We start from the raw sequence: 18,175 nt of genomic DNA, 5'->3' as shown, positions 1-18,175 counted from the left end.
CCTCACAAATAAATAAATAATAGCAAATTTCAAAGTGTCAGAGAAAGCAATTGCTACTTGCTCTCCCACTTTATGTTCTCTGTCCAATCTAACCTCCTTATATTTCTCTGGAAAGGCAATAGGAATACTGTTAAAGGCCTGAGGATAAAACCATGTTTCTGTAATGAAACAAATGTCAGGTTTAAGGGAAGGCAGACGGTCTGGCAGTTTGAGCGCGTGTTTTGGGATAGATCTAGTATTACAATAAATCCCTGTAATCATCACAGGTTTGTCAAATCCAGTGGACTGCAACCCTATAGATTCTCTCAGCATTTTCTTCTCCAACTGTGTCATGTTAGCAGTGTACGTATTCACCAATGCATCACTCTCATGATCATCACATATCATTCCTGCACGTGAAAAGCCACAACTAGAGCAGGAAAATGGACCCTTCCAGGAAGGTGGAGATTGATTACTACGTGGTTTCATCAAAACCTTATCACAGATGGTTGTGCGTTCAATCATATGTGTTTCCACATCAGAGTAGTACTGCCTGTGCTTCAGGCTAGCATCAGGAGAAAAAGACGCAGGGGTCCTGGTGACTGGCGATGGTCTGGCGTGGACGGGATTGCCTGCTTCACGCATCTGCGCGTCCATGAAGTTCAAATAGATCTGCCACTCCTAATGGCTGGTGGAACACCAGACTGCTGACCCCACAAACATGGCGGCCGTAACTGTCTACCAGGTAAAAGTAAATGGTAGCTCTTGCACTCTCTGTGCAAACTGTAGTGACTGGGACGGACCAGCAAGAAGTGCAAGTAGGCAAAAAGGTAATGAGTAGGACAAATGACAGGGCCCACAACCTCGATCCTGTGCCACGTTTATCAAGAGAAAGCCTCCCACTCCCCAAGAGAATGAACTAAAATAAGACACACATCAGATACAGTACAAAGAACTCTAAAATCACACAAAGGAGTTAAAAATGTCAATATTTCATAAGAAGGTAATGAAAAGTGCAATATTCTGCTAATTCAGAATAAAGCGCCTTGCATTTATCCACTGCGACGTGCAGCTTCCTAATGGCTAGTGGAACATCTGGCCTCTTACCACACAAAGATGGTGGCTGTAACTATCTACCAGGTAATAGTAAATGGTAGTTCTTGCTCCCTCCTCACAAACGGTAGCAACTGGGGTGGACCAGAGAGCGGTGTAGGTATGTAAATCCCGCAACCCCTATCCGATCTTTAAAAATCACAGACAAGCTTCTGTCCTAAAATGAAGATCCCAGCCTCCTGATACTTGCGGTCCTCTCACCTGTCTTCGACACGGTCGCCCATTGTGGTGAAGCATGTTAGAGCCCGCGCTCAGTCTCCATTTCAGAATGCACATTTTAGCTTGACATCTTTTCCAGATGGTGACATTTTAAATGTTTTTACACTGACACAATAATGTACTAGGAAGACACTGTACATGCAGTTTAATCCTAGTAAGCATTGCAGCTGTGTAATCTGTATGCTCTGTCCAATGCCAGAAACAGAGAACGCGATGCCCTTGTACTCTGATTGTCTGATGGAGACAGCTTCAAGTCGCCAGACGAATCATCACATTAGTCTGCAACTTTGGCACAGTGCGATATGAACAATGCTTTTTATTACATGAACTGCCTTCATGATACATTTGACAGAGGAGCAATTCTGCTGGGATTATCCTGGAACGCGGTGCACTGTGACTGAGATGCAGCCCTGCCGACTGACAAAAACAGATTTCTCACAATATGTCTACCACTTGAGGTTCCTCCTATAAAAGACTGCAACTTGGGGCAGACTTTGCTGCTGCCTACATCATAACACATAGGACATTATCTAGTGCTGTTTTGCCTAAAGTGCTAAAACAGATCCAGAATTATTACGGAGCAGCCACTGCCCTGGATTTGGGGATAAACCTAATTGACAACTATGCCACAGTACCCTCAATTATTCTATGGGATATTAAAGGGGAGGTAGCAGCACTAGCAGTATGCCGATGCCTCTCACAGGTTCCTATGGCAGACCAGGAGAGTGAATTACCAAAATGTATTGCTGAAACCTATACCTCTATAGATCGAGATAGCCTGGGAGCCAAGCCTAATAAGCCACAGCTTAAAGGCAAATCTGAATCAGATAATACCAAACATGCACCTGAGTCTTCTAGAAAAACACTAGGACAAAAGTAAAAATAAAGAGAATACAAAAACATGGGGTGAATCTCCACAACCGGCGTCCTCTGAAATTTTTTATGATTTGCGTAACTATGATACACCTAATGTGATAGGTCTCAGTACACTGATATGCGTCCTTCTTGTTCCTTTCAGGACTCACCAGACAAATGATCAGAGAGGGAGCTGGAGAGAGTGCAGGCATGAGGAGTATGTGAAACCGAAACCAGACTCACAACACTCGTCTGGCATTAGCATAAGAAAGAAGGGAAACCTCTGCAGCAAAAAAGTCCAATTTAAAAAGAAGGAGGTAATAGGTATTTCCACTGAATATGCCACACACACTACTTCAGAACAAGACATGGGCAATGACACTGCTAGACAGCGCAGCAGGGGTCACAATAGTCTGCCAGATTCATCAAGAGTTTCTGGTTTCAAGAGCAACTAATGAATCTGTACAAGTTGAAACACCAGATCAATAATTTAGCCCTTCAGATAGACTCTGTGATTCGGCCATCCAATTTGAGGGTGATATACCCACGTACTATTAAAGTAATATTCTAGGAAAATGAAACAATTACATATGCCATTCTCTCGGCTGAGGTAGATTTTCCGCCTCAGTTTGTGAGAAAAATTCCACAAGTGGATGTAATTATACCTTCCTTCCTTCTCAGTTCTTGTCCTTGAAACTGTAAAACAAGTGTATGCCACAGAATTGGCTCTTACACAAGCCCTGGCATTATATCACAATTATGTAGGCTGAGACAAGGGTTCTTCAAATCATGTAACACCTATACGCTCCAGCCCACAAATGCAACTACAATACTCAATAAACATGAAGCTAAACACCGGTAAGAGAAATTCTCACAGAGTACCAGGGAGTGATAGAGCCTTGTGTATCTCTAATTAATAATCCACTTTTTCCATTACTAAAACCAGATCCCCCTATTGAATAGCCTTAGATTATAGACATTTGAACAGTCATACACCCACGTTTGCGATTAAAGATTCCGACAGTACGGCTTTAACGAATAACTTTGTCAGTAAAAAAAAAAAAAATATCAAACAACATTAGAAATTTCGAATGGGTTTTTCTGCCGAAACATAGCACCTGAAAGAAGGGATTTAACCACCTTCAGTGCTTTAGGAGTCCAGAGAAAATTCTGCCAGCTACCACAGGGGTATAAGAACAGTCCAGGTCTGTTTCTGCCCGAGTAGCATCAGTTCTTCAAGAAAATGACTCTGAAGCATTGTCCTACGTTGTTGAAATATATATATCTCATGGAGGATGAGATAAACACACATCTAGCCAGAAGAGATAGCATAATTTTTGGATTTGCTCAAAATGGCTACATATTCACATTTCTCAGTGTCCTATTTTTAGGATATGAATTATCAAACAAAAGCAAAAGGCTTGTGCCACATTTGTTAGAGAAATGTGATCTCTTGAAACCACCAAATTCCATAAAAAAGCTACAATCGCTTTTAGGCTTTCTAAACTTTGGTAGAAATACATATCAGACTATGCACAACGGGCTAAACCATTGTACGATTTAATTTGTCCTGATTTTTCTAGTACACATTGGACATAAAAACACACACAGATCCTCAGAACATTGCAAAATGGCATGCTTGCATCTAGACACTTGCACACTTGTGCCAACACAGCTAATTTAATCATCCGCATAATTGCGAGTCTACTGGATATGCATACATTGCCTTTAGTGATGGTGACACTGTACCAATTGCATATAAATCACATTTATATTTCAATGCTGAAATGCGTTTTGCAGTGACAGAAACAATTCTGACTGCAGTTCAGATGGCTGTCGTAAGGGAAAGACCACTGGCTCAGGGGAAACTCAAAATTGTTCTAACTCCCATTTCAGCCTTGTAGGCTGTCACCAAAGAGCATGTTCCTAATGTGAAAGCCTTACATCCAAGATGGGTAAAATGGGCCACTTCCTTAACAGCTACAGATGTAGACTATGTCTTTGACCTCACTTTGCAACCACAGGAATTTCTCCAGTATGAACAAGAATATTTATGCCCAGTGACATTTTGCCTCTTGATCAATATGATTTTATAATTTATACTGATGGTTCAGCTTAGCCCGCAGTTGGAACTAAACAACAATATTCAGCCGCTTGTGCTGCAATATGCGTCATGAAAGATGGAGTATTTGATTGACAAAGAACATTCACGTAATGCTTAGGGGAATGCACTGCTCAGCTGGTTGAAATAAAAGCTTTGATTCTGGCACTGGAGAATATGGATCCTGAATTCCTCACACTGACAGTGTGCAATTCGTATTACTGTGCTCAGTCTTTTAATGAAAAATGTTCATTAGTTGCGCCTTAAGGGATTCAGAGTCTGTAAAGGAAACACTATGAAGCATAAATTGCTTTAGGGAAAGCTAGCACATCTTATAGATTGCTTGCTATGGGCTCATGCCATTCACACACTGAGCAATCAACATGTTGGAATACATTTTGCAGGGAATGCACTGGCAGCGCAAGCTGCCAAATCAGAAGTCCAGACTGCTGATGTAGCGGCAATTACTGGTTCTCACACAAGGGTGGATGGTGACATCATGAATGCTGTCACTGCTTCGCGTAGTGATGCTCCAATACCTAAAAAATAAACAGCAAAATACTCCTAACTGTTGAGTGCCCAAAAATTTCCTTTCGCTCACATCCCCATGGCGGGTGATCGAGAGATACCCAACCAGGTTCGCGGGCTAGAATTAACCATGGCTGCCAATGAGGGTTTAGCATCTGCCCAGGCCGGTGTGGCAGCTACATTTTCCTTACTACAGAAACGTAATTGGTGGAATGGTCTGTACAAGCAGACTAAACAATATGTCCTTATTTGTGACATCTGTCAACAAATATAAAGTTTCACCACAGCTCGCCCACTGCAGACACCTGTCTTAGTTTCAAACAAACCTCTTCAATGTGTTTATTTGGATCACTGCGAACCTCTGAATTCAGATGGTGCATTTAAATTTAATCTCTTGGCTGATGATTCATACTCTAGATTTCTATGGGTGTGGCCACAGCATTTCGCTGACACTTGAACTGTTATTAAATATTTACAAGGCTTTATCGGGACACATGCAGTTGCAGCATTGCACTCGGACCAGGGACTGACTTTTGCCTTTAAGGCTTACCGGGATAGCATGGGTACCCTGGGTGTTGCTGCACATTATTCCGCCCCCTAAAACCCTGGGGAAAATGTGTTAGTGGAAAGGAAAAACTGTAATTTAAAGCAATACTTAACAATTAGAGTATTAGGTTTAGGTTACAGTTGGATTCACTACTTGTTTGGAGTCCAGAGAGATTTAAATAATCTCGCTCGAAGATCTTTGGGTGGCCAGACCCCCTATGGCATCCTGCATCCTGTTTGGCATCCAGATGTACATTCCAGGTCTTGGTAACTGTGGCACACTAGCAGCAGATATGCCTTTTTACATCAATTAATGTTTCACTGTCTTACAGGAACTCCAATACTTCTGGGATGAGCACTCAAACAAACTAACCAAACATTCTGCCACTGACGAAGTTAAGGAGCAACCAGCATCGTCTGACTGGATTCCTAAATCTGGAGATCTAGTTCGAGAGAAGAGTATGGATTAGGAGGAGTTTGGCCCATCATACAGAGCACTGGCGCCAGTCCTTGGCATTCAAGGTACCGGAACTGTGTTTGTGCCACTGCTTGCTGGATGCAGAAATAAAAGATTTGTTTCCATAAATTTGATGAAGTTATATAATGTAGCCAGTTCTACACAGTGGGCCACGGGGGCTCCTGGGTAGTTCCCTGCCTCCTCTCACTACCGTGCAGGAAATCCCTCTGCAAGCATTAAATAATACAAGCATTGTTTCTACCCGCTGGGGACTTCAGATGTTTAACTTTTACTACTTCCAGTTTCCACCACTGATTCTAATAACGATGGGTCCGATTATGATTTAGGTGCTCTGACTGACGGACCACCAATATGGCAGTGGGAAGGATGCCACCAGCCGGTAAGCCTTCCCACCACTGTATTATGATCTCCCCGCCGGGCCGGCCGGGAGGAAAGCACTGGCTTTGGTTCTCAGGAGAGCCGGGGCCAATGCCGCTGCACTGTCGGTGCCACCAGCATACTCTGAATGGGCACTGTTGCCAAGGCAGTCAGTGCAAATTCAGCGTGTGCTGACAGGGAAGCCTCTGCACTGCCCATGACAAGGGCATGGACAGAGCAGGAGCACCCCTGTGGCCCTGTCTCTGACGGCCTTTTCATGGTGGGGTCTCCACCATGGAAAGGCCGGTGGAAAGGCAAGTTGTGACCAGCATGGCGGTTGGACCGCCAAGGATATGGATTCAGCGATCCTATGGACTGCCGTACTCGTAATCAAGCCCAAAGTTGTTTATTACCAACTGCCTTCAGAGGTATCTACCAGTTCTCCTTTACCCACAGAGGCTCCTATGTGTGCATAGACAGCTTCTGGTTACTTTATTGACATGAATGATTTTTCTTCAAATTCCTTGCACAGTTCATTGCATGGTGTACGTGCATTTCTTCTTTGGCTGAAACAGACTTATCTGATTCCTATATGGTTCTATCTTTTGATTTTCATGTCACTGCTTTTTCAATTCTTTTGGATTTGGATTTGTTACAGTTTTCTTCTTGCTTGTGAATGGACGTTACCTTCCAGAACGTTCTGCGTCATAACTGGTACCTGAGGTGCTGAAGCCTCATTCTTCTTCACATGAAATGTGAAGTGACCTACCCCTTGTAAACATTTCTGCATTTCCAGTCTCTGATGGAATGGTTTGCGTAAGCCCCCATTTTATATTTTACGTCCTACAGAAACTTTTCAAATTCCTTATGTGTTTAAGGCCGCTATGGATAACATAACTACTCCAGGTACCATTTCTGATTAATAGGACTTTGAAACTGTCAAGCACATGCTTTCTGAACTAGGATCTTATACAGCACTCGAAACTGAGGATTTGTATTTAAATTCTGCTAATTATCGTGAAATGTTTTGTTATTATCATTATGCTTAGCACTATTTAAACAGCACTAGTACTTTACATGCTGTTTTCAATTACACACAATGGGAACATTGCCCAACACCACCAGTGGGTAGTTCAAAAACACATTTGAACAAGTTTGCATATTTTTCAAGTCACAACAAATTGGACCCACTTTTTTAATTATTATTATAAGCTGGCCCCTTCCCCAGCAAAGAAAAATATGCTGACCCAAACAAAATTAATTTATTCTGATTCGTTTATTTTCCAGCTGGATCTACAGTGCTATGGATACTGGAAATAATAAACTGACTTGAAGTCGATTTGGGGAACACAACACTGGAAAGTTTGGAGCATACATGCTTTATTTAGAGCTTGTTTGATCCCTACAAAAATGATCCTTCTGAACAAAACAGTGCAACAAACTTCATGCCTAAATCTAACAACAAATAAAGAAATTAACACACCTAACATTCACTCCATTGCACATGTTGACAATTGGCAACATTTTGTACATTTTACAGAAGACCCGTGAAATAGTATGGTGCAGAACTATACATATAACTCTTCAATTTCAGGCTCAGATGGTTGGTTAGTGTGGTCAATCAACACTAATGTTTGTCAATCCTACCTTTTAAAGTCCTCGACAGGTTTTAAAGTAAGCAGACCAGAACTCAGTACATACAGTCAAAACATTCAGGGGTACTTACCACCTAAAGCATAGCGAAGTTATGCCAGCAATGGTTACAGCATTTCACCTTATTTGCAGCTAAGGAACATTTATCTCTCCTCTCGGATGACATAGAGTAACAAGATTTCTTATTGGATCCTAGATCACCATGTTCTCAACACTTCCACTGCACCATTTATAATGAAATTTGGAAAATCTCTCAGCAAGAGGCTGCTGAACGCTTAAGACAAATTGACAAAGCTAATTTGGAAAAAGCATTGGCTGATGTGGATAATGCCATGACTACATTGTCGGCTCACATTTACTGGTTGAATAATATTGTATCATCTGCATTCAAAATATTATAGAAGGACATGTCTGTTCTCCAACATGGGCAAAGTCAGTTAAGATCGATCATGCAACTAAGTTGGACATTGCAGGTTGTTGTAATCAAACTGTTGCCAAGGAAATATCTGAATGCAACAGAGTTGTTTCTGCCTTATAATTTAACACACAGGCAAAAAACGTATGGTGAAAAAAGGTGCAACTTATACAATGTTGAATATAGAGCATTTAAAGAAATTGCCCTTCACGGCAGCTGAGACACCATCTGCTGTTTGGTTAATACACAGGCTATTTTCATCGCCAATAAGAATATTTCAGTTTACATTCAGCTTGAAACGTTTCCAAGTAAGCAGATATGAAGTTACTAGGGAGAATTTTGTTCATGAAACATGCTTTTTGCCCTTTGATTACAAATGTTTGAATGGAGAAAATGAAGTCCTCCTGGGCAGAAACAAATGTGAAACTTTGTTCAGCAATTCATTCAATTGTAAGGAAGTAACCCTTCATGGTGAGTGTAATGCATCCATGGCCAATTTGGTGTGTTATCTGAATGGCATCCTAGTCTCCTTGATTTGCCCAGTGTTCCGACTGCTTTCAATTGGAAGTTATTTGATCCTGAACAACCAAGCTTGCTGTGGGATGAAGCCGTGAGTGTCATACGTGGTGACAGCTTCCAGCATAGTAACAAGTTGTACTAATGTGTTATTTCCACCCATACACCTTATTAGGGAAATCACCTTGTGGCCCTTCATTCCTATTGTAACATTAACTTTGATAAATTAAGCTGATTAAAAGTCTTATTGTGTCAGAAGGATGTTGCATTAACATCTGCTAGAGAAACTTTTGATCTTCAAGTTGCAAGGTCTTTCTCTGAAGTTCAACTGCTATATCGCACAAACTTGCTGCAGCATTTTGGTGAACTTGTTCACCAAATATTTAAGGCTTCTAATACCATCGGAGTGAAACAATTTTTTAAAGCGTTTGGTCTGATTTTGTGAGCACAATCCGGGCTGTATTCAGAGTGATATATCCTTTTAACACTCTTTGGGTCCTATTTCCGTTGCCACACAATAGATGTTCCACCTCGAGGCCAAATGGTGATGGAGTTGCCACATGCCTGCTGTGTCTTGAATGCATGATACAGTACTTTGGAGTGTTTTTGCTTCACGAATTGAGGGTGAACAGATCCTTGTCCTTTAGACTTGTGTGGTTACGATGTGTGCAGCCTGTGTTCTGCTGACTGTTGTGCCCTTTTGAGTGTGCACTAGACCTTTTTCTTGCAATGCAATTGGTTCAATCTATGGATATGGATCTGCAGGCATGTCCAGATGTCTTCAATGGTGTCTGATGAGACTTCAGATGCTTATTATAAGTCATTATCATAGGATGCTCTACTCCTGGAATCTGGCTCTTCTACTGCAGTTGCGCTACAGGCTGCTACACCATCAGCATCTGCTGACTGGGATGGTTATGACCATGTTTGTTCTTTGGAACTTGCTGTTCATGCTACTGTGGATCTGTCATCTGCGGATGCAGATTCCTTCCTGGATCCCAATGACTCACTGAACATGGATAACATTTAGGGAGCCTCCTAGACTTCTGATTCAGTCACTCTTTTGTTTCCGAAACAGACTGCCTTTCATTTGTTTTATTAGCTGTGTGCTTTTAATTGGCATTTTTTATGGCTTTCATCTACTTTTATTATTAAAGTATATTATATGTTCATTTTTACACATTTTAAGATAGTTTCTATACTCCTAACTTGAGCTGGGTCTCCCACAACCAAGGGGAGGGTATGGTGAACCATGTTAGGGCCCGTGCTGAGTCCCCATTTTCAAATGCACATTTTAGCTTGATAGCTTTTTCTGAGTGTGGCTTTTTACATGATTTTACACTTACACAATAATGTAACTGGAAGACACTACATGCAGCTTATTCCTAGTATGCATTGCTGCCGTGAAATCTGTACACTCTGACAAGGCTAGGAGCGCAGAACAAGATGCCCTTGTATTCTTATTGTCCAAGGGAGACAGCTCTAAGCCTCCAGTCAAATCATCGCATCAGATTTGCACCTTTGGCACAGTGCAATATGAACAGTGCTTTTTGTTATATAAACTGCATCTGTGATACATTCGGCAGAGGAGCACTTCTGCTGGGATTATCCTGGTACACAGTGCACTGTGACTGAGATGCAGCCCGATTGACGCTGACCTCCATCCTGCAAAGGACAATAGTCTGTGCTACTCAGAACAGATCATGGCAAACCATACACAGGTGTGGGATGTTCAGCTATCTCAATAGATCTGGCAGTGGGTACTCTCGATAATGTAGGTAGTTATTGGTAGGACTATGATTCTTTAGTACCATTACTATGGTTGAATTGTTTACCTTCTTTACCATTCTTTTAATGCTGGTTACAGTGCCTTGTTTTATCTGCCTTATAGTTGCAGCTTATGCTTTCTATACTAGAATGCAATTGTTTCAATAAATGTCTGAAAAGTCATTTCTTGTATCTTTTTTGTGTCTACATTGGGCATGCTAAGTAACAACATAAGGGTAGCTCTGTTTCCACGACTTTCTTGGGAGTCAGACTGGTCATGTTTGAGTTTGCTGATACTGTCTGATGCTCTAGTAAGGTTAGGGGCTCAGATAGAGAACTGTGAGCTAGCTAGGAATTATGTCAGCCGGTACTGATGCTGTATGTGGACTAGGTCCCTATATTCTGGAGTCCGTGCTGACCAAATGCACAGTCCTACTTGATTCATATGAACCTCATAACACCATCTCACCATCATCCATATCCTGGAGTCTCAAGTGGGATTCACTCACAATGTTCTCCAATCTCCAAACGGTAGCAGGAGTGTTACGCCTCCTACCTTTTCAACCACCACCAATTTGTTCAAAAGGGTACCTCCAGATCAGAAAAGATGTCAATCACCTGCAGAGTCCCACAGGGCTCTACACTGTTTCCTGTTATCTTCATCCTCTACATGGAGCCCCTGGGGCTTTGCTCACAGATAACAGTATGAAAAATCCCCAATATGCAGATGATACACAGCTCCACTGAAGCCTCCTCTGCTGCAGGCATCCAGTGCCTCAAACATTGCCTGATCCTCTGCTAGAAGTGTAGGTCCAGCACTTACCTGAAGCTCGAGCACAACAGGACAGGATTCCTGTCATTTGCCAAGAACTACAAGCAAGGAATAGTACAGAACTGTTTCGGAGTCATGTCTCTAGCTCACCACTATGATCAGGAAGCATTAGTCATCCCTGGAGCAGGTCACTATGTTCTGCTTGAAAGAGTAATGGGCTCTAAGTTAAGTCAGTGGAAAAGATATGTTTTGGTATGGGATCAGAGCAACAAAATATTTTTACCAAATACTTCATCGAAATATCAAACCCATCTTAAAATATCTCACCGAGGACTCCAATACTTTCAGCAAAAACAGTTTCACTTAAAGAACGATTAAGTGCTCAATATCAATGTCAGAAACAGCAATAATATGGCATAAAACAATGCTACATAGTGTTCCTGTTTTATTTCTTTTCAATCTGCATGAAGCTTTATCAATGTATTTCTACTGCTTCATATTTAAGAGGACTATTCAGGACATGTGGATAGTTACACAGTAGTTTGTCAGCTGCATAGCAAACCCCTTATCTCACTAGAATGGCATGTGCTAGATGCTATCAAAAAGCCGTACTGCAAAATTGTCATATTTAGTTATTTATTTGTGAACTTTTATATAGAGCTAACAAGACCCGTCAGGCTATCAGAGTGCTGTACAGAGAGGTGATACGTACAAAATTATAGATGAAATAGTAAATACTGTACATATACCGACATGTTAAGCATACAAAATTAGTAAAACAAAAACAAGAAGCATAGTAGATATAAAGTAACAAAATTGCACAGTAAATAGAGTACAGGACTGTCCACACAAAATAATCAGTTTTGAGTGGCTTCATGTCTATGGCTGAAGGTAATTATTCAAAAGCAGCTGTTTTACTTCTTTTTTTAATGAAGAGGTCGACTGGTCAGATCTGGTTTCAGGAGGAAGAGCATTTCATATTCTAGGGGCAAGACCCTAAAAGGAGCGGTTAAAAGTTCTCTTTTTTATTTCTGTGATTTCAACAGTAGAGCTTCTTAGGGACCGACTCGTACAAGTTCATTTGAGTTTTTTTGCCAGGTAAGTAGGGGGTTATAATGAAGAGCTTTGTGTGTCAAGCAGGGTATCTTCAGCTGAGCCCTTGCTTTGAGGGAGAGCCAATTGAGTTGTATTATATCTGGTGTGATGTGATCAAATTTTCGTGATCCCGTGATGAGTCTAGCAGCTGAGTTTATTGCAGCCCTCAAAGGAGCTAGTCTAGCTTTGAGTAACTCTCCCACGGTGATACTCCCATAATATAAACAGGAGATAACTAGATATTGGGCGGCTAAGTGCAAGTCATTTGGAGGTAGAAACTGTTTGATTATCTTTATTGTGTTGAGTTGGTGGTAGGCTCCTCTGGTGGTAGCACTGATGTGGCCTTGCATATTCAGGTATTTGTCCAGCGTAATGCCTAATGATCTAGTGGAGTCAACATGTGGGGCGCAGCTGAGTGCCTTTAGTTGTTTGAGCCAATCTTGTGTAGGGGCAAAGTTGTTGCGGGCGGCATTTAACAGAAATCCTGTCTTGAGAGTGTTTAGCACAAGATGAATGGAAGATGACCATCGTTGAGTATTCAGTAGGGCGCAGTTAAGAGTTTTGATATCATCAGCTGCGGAAATTTTCATGTACAATTGAGTATCATCGGCGTACATGTGATAATGTATGTTAGAGTGATTCAGGATTTTGGTGAAAGGTTCCATGAACGAATAAGTTGAAAAGCGTGGGAGATAGTGCAGATCCCTGAGGGTCTCTAATGAGAACTGCCGTACTATTAGAAAGGGACTGGTTAAATTTGAGTCTTTCTATTCTGTTGTGAAGGAACGAGGCGAACCAGCTTAAAACTGGACCAGATAACCCTGTCATTTTCTCAAGAAGATCAATCATGTTGTCATCTTGGTGAGCAATAGAGTCATTGGGGTCAAAGAGGATGATTACATGTGTGTACGATATATAAATGTGACTTACTGAAAACATTCCATACCGTGCATGGGCACTACAAGAGAGAGTAAAAAACAAAACAAAAGCACACATTGAAACCTAAGCCTTAAACCTCAAAGTCTACTGGAAATAACAAGAAAGGCACTGTGTTTTGTCTATTGTGGTATATGTAAAAGAAGGAATGGAGGTCGGAGCGATGTAGAGGACTCAAAGACGTCTAGGTCAAGACTACATGGGTGGCTGCATTAGAGTCTCTGGCATGTTTCTGGTGCAGTCAAAATGTAGCAGTGGTCCAAAATGTCAAGATGACACTGATCTTCAAAATGGTGTGCTCATCACAGAAAGGTTCTATTAAAAACTGCATATATCAGTAATAGAAATATTTACCTCTTTTTCCAAGTATATCTTCTTATCATCCAATGTATTGTACAGAGTAAAGAACTGTTTTGTTTCTTTGTGAGTTGCTGAAACTAAAACATAGATATAGATTGAGTGAACCTAAACTTTATAGAGTGTAGTTATGACAAAGAACACTTTCTGAGCTAAACCAAAGAGATTAAACAATAATGCAACAATTTCTGTGCCAATAAAAGAAATAAATGGTGAAAATATTTTACTGTTGTGAAAGCAAATCTGCTCGCTACTGACAAACACACTCACATATTAATCTATGTTTCTGAGATATACACAATTCGAAATGCACCACTTTTATGTAGGTTCAAGTGTATTAGAAATTAGGGTTACAAATTACAAGTATTGTCTCCAAACAACTACATTACAACTAGTGGCTGATGCATGCTATGCATTAAGATCACCTTTTTAATACCAGCAAAAAGAACAAGTTACACACCCTCAGTAATGCTCCTTTTGGTATTGACTATCTAGATGCAGATTCCTAACCATTTTTTTCAAACTATCCCCTGGCATCAGACTGGATACGGAAAGCCGTACCTCTGTGCACCGCCAGGTGGTGCCATGTGGCTCCGCCCTGACACAGTTCTGCTCTGGAAATGATATGCGGAGCCAATACAGGCACCAACCTCATGTGTTGACATTAGCTCCTTTTGCCGATGTCCATGCTTCAGCCGCAGCCGCAACAGCATAATGGCTTTGACCAGTGAGCAGATTCCTAGAATTGGGATCTTTTTAATAGGCACAATCCAATTCCAGGAACATGGAGGATAAGAGGGTGGATGAGGAGTCTGCAGTTAGATAGAGTCTCTACCAGAAACACTGTTACAAAATGTAAGGACCTTGTTCTCATGATAGAGACTTCTAAGCATAGATTCAACACCTGTTGAATAGATATTAAAGCAATACCTTTTCGGAGGTGGGTCTGTGAATTGTCCAAAATAAAAATGTCCTGTCAGACCGAGTGGTGAAATACTGCTCTTGTTTAACCTGGCTGTCCAGACAGAAGTGCTGTGTGAATATATGGAGGAACACCCACTGTCCAGGACAGCCATTCCACTTGCCAAAGCAGTGGTATCAGCCTTGGCTGTGGTGAAATGCGCCTTTAACTCTTTCCAGCAGCTCCCTCTTGACCAATGCATAGCAGGTTTTAATGCAGAGCTTGAGCCAGTGAGAAATGGTCTTTGCACAGCTTTGCTCTTCTTCGTTACCACAAACACCACAAAGAGCTGATTGTCCACTCAGTGTTTTCTGGTACGATCAATGTAAAAGCTTAGCACTCTTTTAGGGTCTAGGTGATGAAGTCTCTCCTTCCCCTTAGAGGGGTGAGATGGAGCAATGAACACTGGTTAGGTGATGGTTTGACAGATGTGGAACAGCAGCATTACTTCTGAAAGTAAGGATGACCAAGTCCCCTGAACTAGCTTGTCTAAGAAGATGACATAAGGTGGATTGACACTGTTTGGAGCTCACTAACCAGCCCTGACGATGTTATGGTGAGGAGGAACACTGTCTTGAGAGTGAGAAGCAGCAAACGACAGGTGTTCAGCAGGTCAAAGGAAGTGTACATCAAATATGTCTTGGCCAGGAAGAGATCCCACTGTGAAAATCAAAGGAAGAACAAATCCTTGAGTCCTTAAAAAAAAAAAAGTACCCTTTAACCATGACCAGCACAAAGCCTAGCCGGGTGAGATAGAGAACAAACGAAACATCAGATAACTTAGCCTGGAAGGGGTTTGTGTGCTGTGTAAGTTCCCAAACAACCAATGTGCCCCAACAACTGGTGTATTCAGTTGTTGTTGAGGGCCGCCTGGCTGCCAAGATGACCCTTCCCCAGTTGATGGGCCAAAAGATCCTCGTGTAGGAGCAGTCTGATAGGAGGACAGACTCTCATACCAAGGAGCTCTTGGTGCCATACTTTCCATGCCCAACCTGGGGACAAAAGGATGACCTGAGTCTGTTTGTTCCTGATCTTCTTAAAAACTTGGGGCAGGAGAGGTGTCAGCAGAAAAGCATACAGGAGTCCTGAGTCTCACTGTAGGCGAAATGTGACTCAGAGAGAAAGATGCCTTCAGAAATTTACCGTGCAAAATTGCTGACTGCGCATTTTTAGCAGTGGCAAAGAGATCGAGCCAAGGTTCTCCCCATGTGCACAAAAGACCTTGTGCCACCTCCGGGTGTAATCCGCACTCGTGATCCACTAGGCATCGACTGAGCACCGAGTCGTCTGCACTAATCTGGATATATAGGGAATATATATATGTTAGTTAATGAGTTTTCACACTTTCAAAGCAAAAGAAAAAGTGTACGTGAAAGCGCCCCACAGGACATTTGTTTGGCTTATTACTTTAGGGAGCTTAGGTATTATTCCCAGCATGTCTGTCTTGGTTTCAACTGTAGTTGTACTCTCTCAGTTGGAGGAATGAGGCCTCTGAAGGCATACTCGGACATCATTAACTTGCATCCACCAATTGGAAGGATTTGGGTTTAGCACAGTAAGAGCACTGAAGGCACATTAAAGACACGTTTTCTTGAGCTTCAAGTAGCTATGGACGTAACGCATTAGTATACTTTCAATTGGCAATTATACAGGATTAGTCAGGGCTCTGATGAGGTCAGAGACATGAATGGGTAAGAAAAGCTTACAGTAGGTGTGCTTTCACAGGGATATTGCATAGGTAGAAGGCAGACAGTAAAAGTAGTACAGGTACCCAACATCGCTTTATCTTCACCTAAAGATTCAAATTTATTGGCACTGCACTCGCCCGATACTGAATTACTCCCTCACTCAACTAAGCAGATGACTCCAAACCATACAGGATGCAGCAGGCAGCCTCCACCCTCAACATCCCAACACGCATACACCTGGCAGCTGAAACAGCTTCACTTACTCCCAAGCTACAGCTCTTTTTAAATTCCTGAAACACACATTCACAGTCTTACACAGCACTGTTCTAGCATACCTCGATATTGCCTTGATTTCAGAAACCTCCCACACACCTTTGTTCACCATGGGCAGCACCAGAGCAAGGAGAATACATTTCTCCTAACTGGCTTCAAAAAGGCGAAATCACCTGCCTCAACACATATTCACAGTCTATAAATTGAGTGCATTCCAAAAGGTGAACGCTTTGCTTTTTGACTAGGTTACTCCATGGATCGCTCCTGACTGCTCTTGCATAGGTGACAGAATACCCTCTCTGTGAGTTTTACAAAAATTTCACACCATTACAGAGAACTATGCACCCAACACTACAAGTATGTGTAAAACGCTTTGCCTGCTTGCCATGTTTAACCTCTGTCAGAACTTAGTAGATGTTTAGTGTGCTGTATGAAAACAGCATTACAGTCAAAGCACTGCACATAATGGTGGATGAAACATATGGTACGTTCCCACGGACTATCCTGTGTGTCAAAATCTACCGTTCTTAATAGTTTACGACATTCTCTTTCGAGAACTTCAGCAGTATTCCCAGCATGTTTGCCTTAATTTCAAAAGTAGATATGCTCCCTCAGTTCGAGGAATGACGCCTCTGAGGGGCACTCGAACACCCCCAACTTGCATCCACAATCTGGAAGGAGTTGGATTTACCACACTGAGTCCCCTAAAGACACATGTGGGACATGTGTCCCTGAGCCTTATGAGGTGGTCAGGGGTGTCAGTAGTAAAGCTTCACTAGGCATGCATTCAATAATGTTCAGAAAGGAGGCAGTTACTTGACCAGTGGTAAAACGTAGTCATACCGATTCTATCCTGTGGCATATAAAGGTGATGGGCCCTTGCATGGCCGCAGTATGTTGATGAGAGTGCACTGATCTGTTGGATTAGGACTGTGGCCGGGGGTATCAAAGTCTTGTGTGTGGTGCGTGAATGGCATGTGCAAGGACCATAAAGCGGTTGGTATCTTGATGTGGCTTTATGGCTCATCTTCTGAAGTCTTGGTTTAGTACTGGTGCTTTGAAGTCAGCATTTCTGGAGGTGCTAAAATCAACCGGTGTAATTGGTAGATTAACTTTAAAAATGAGTACCAGATTTATATCTGTGGTGACCCTTACTAAGAACTCGTTGTTTTTTTCCTCATTATGGGTAGCTGTGGATTTTGGGCTCTAGCTTAGCTGCCACCTAGACAAACCTGCACATTTTTTTAAACTAGACAACCAGGGAAGTGCAAAGGGGCATGACTTATGTGGCTCTCACCAGGAAATATTACAGAGAAGACCTTGCAAATGTCAAACTTTGGTAAGAAACACACATTTTCATCATATTTCTGTGACGGAAAGACATGGAATCTGCATGGAACAACAGGTTTTCTACCACCCTGAGTTCCCACACATCTCCCAATAAGAAGAGTACCCCACGTGCGTGGGTGGGCCAAGAGAAAACAACACAAAAGGCCGTAAGTCACTATGTTGAGATAAAAGCAATAGGGGTAGGTGCAGTATTTGGGGCCATGCTGGGGCGCCACC

The 18,175-nt window shown here is 42.0% G+C and overlaps 1 protein-coding gene across 2 annotated transcripts in view; it reads right to left on the bottom strand.

Moving 5' to 3' along the window:
• Window positions 1-18,175, bottom strand: part of CCDC93 (coiled-coil domain containing 93) — a 1,008,240-nt gene that overhangs the window by 170,985 nt on the left and 819,080 nt on the right. For both annotated transcript variants that reach the window (XM_069224342.1, XM_069224343.1), the window contains exon 19: window positions 13,685-13,767. In XM_069224342.1, the coding sequence (XP_069080443.1) occupies window positions 13,685-13,767 (83 nt within the window). The remainder of the gene's footprint in view (window positions 1-13,684; window positions 13,768-18,175) is intronic.

The sequence above is a fragment of the Pleurodeles waltl genome, chromosome 3_1 (genome assembly GCF_031143425.1).
Source record: "Pleurodeles waltl isolate 20211129_DDA chromosome 3_1, aPleWal1.hap1.20221129, whole genome shotgun sequence".
Lineage (NCBI taxonomy): Eukaryota > Metazoa > Chordata > Amphibia > Caudata > Salamandridae > Pleurodeles > Pleurodeles waltl.
Note: the sequence above shows the minus strand (reverse complement) of the source record. Positions and strands in the feature narration are given on the sequence as shown.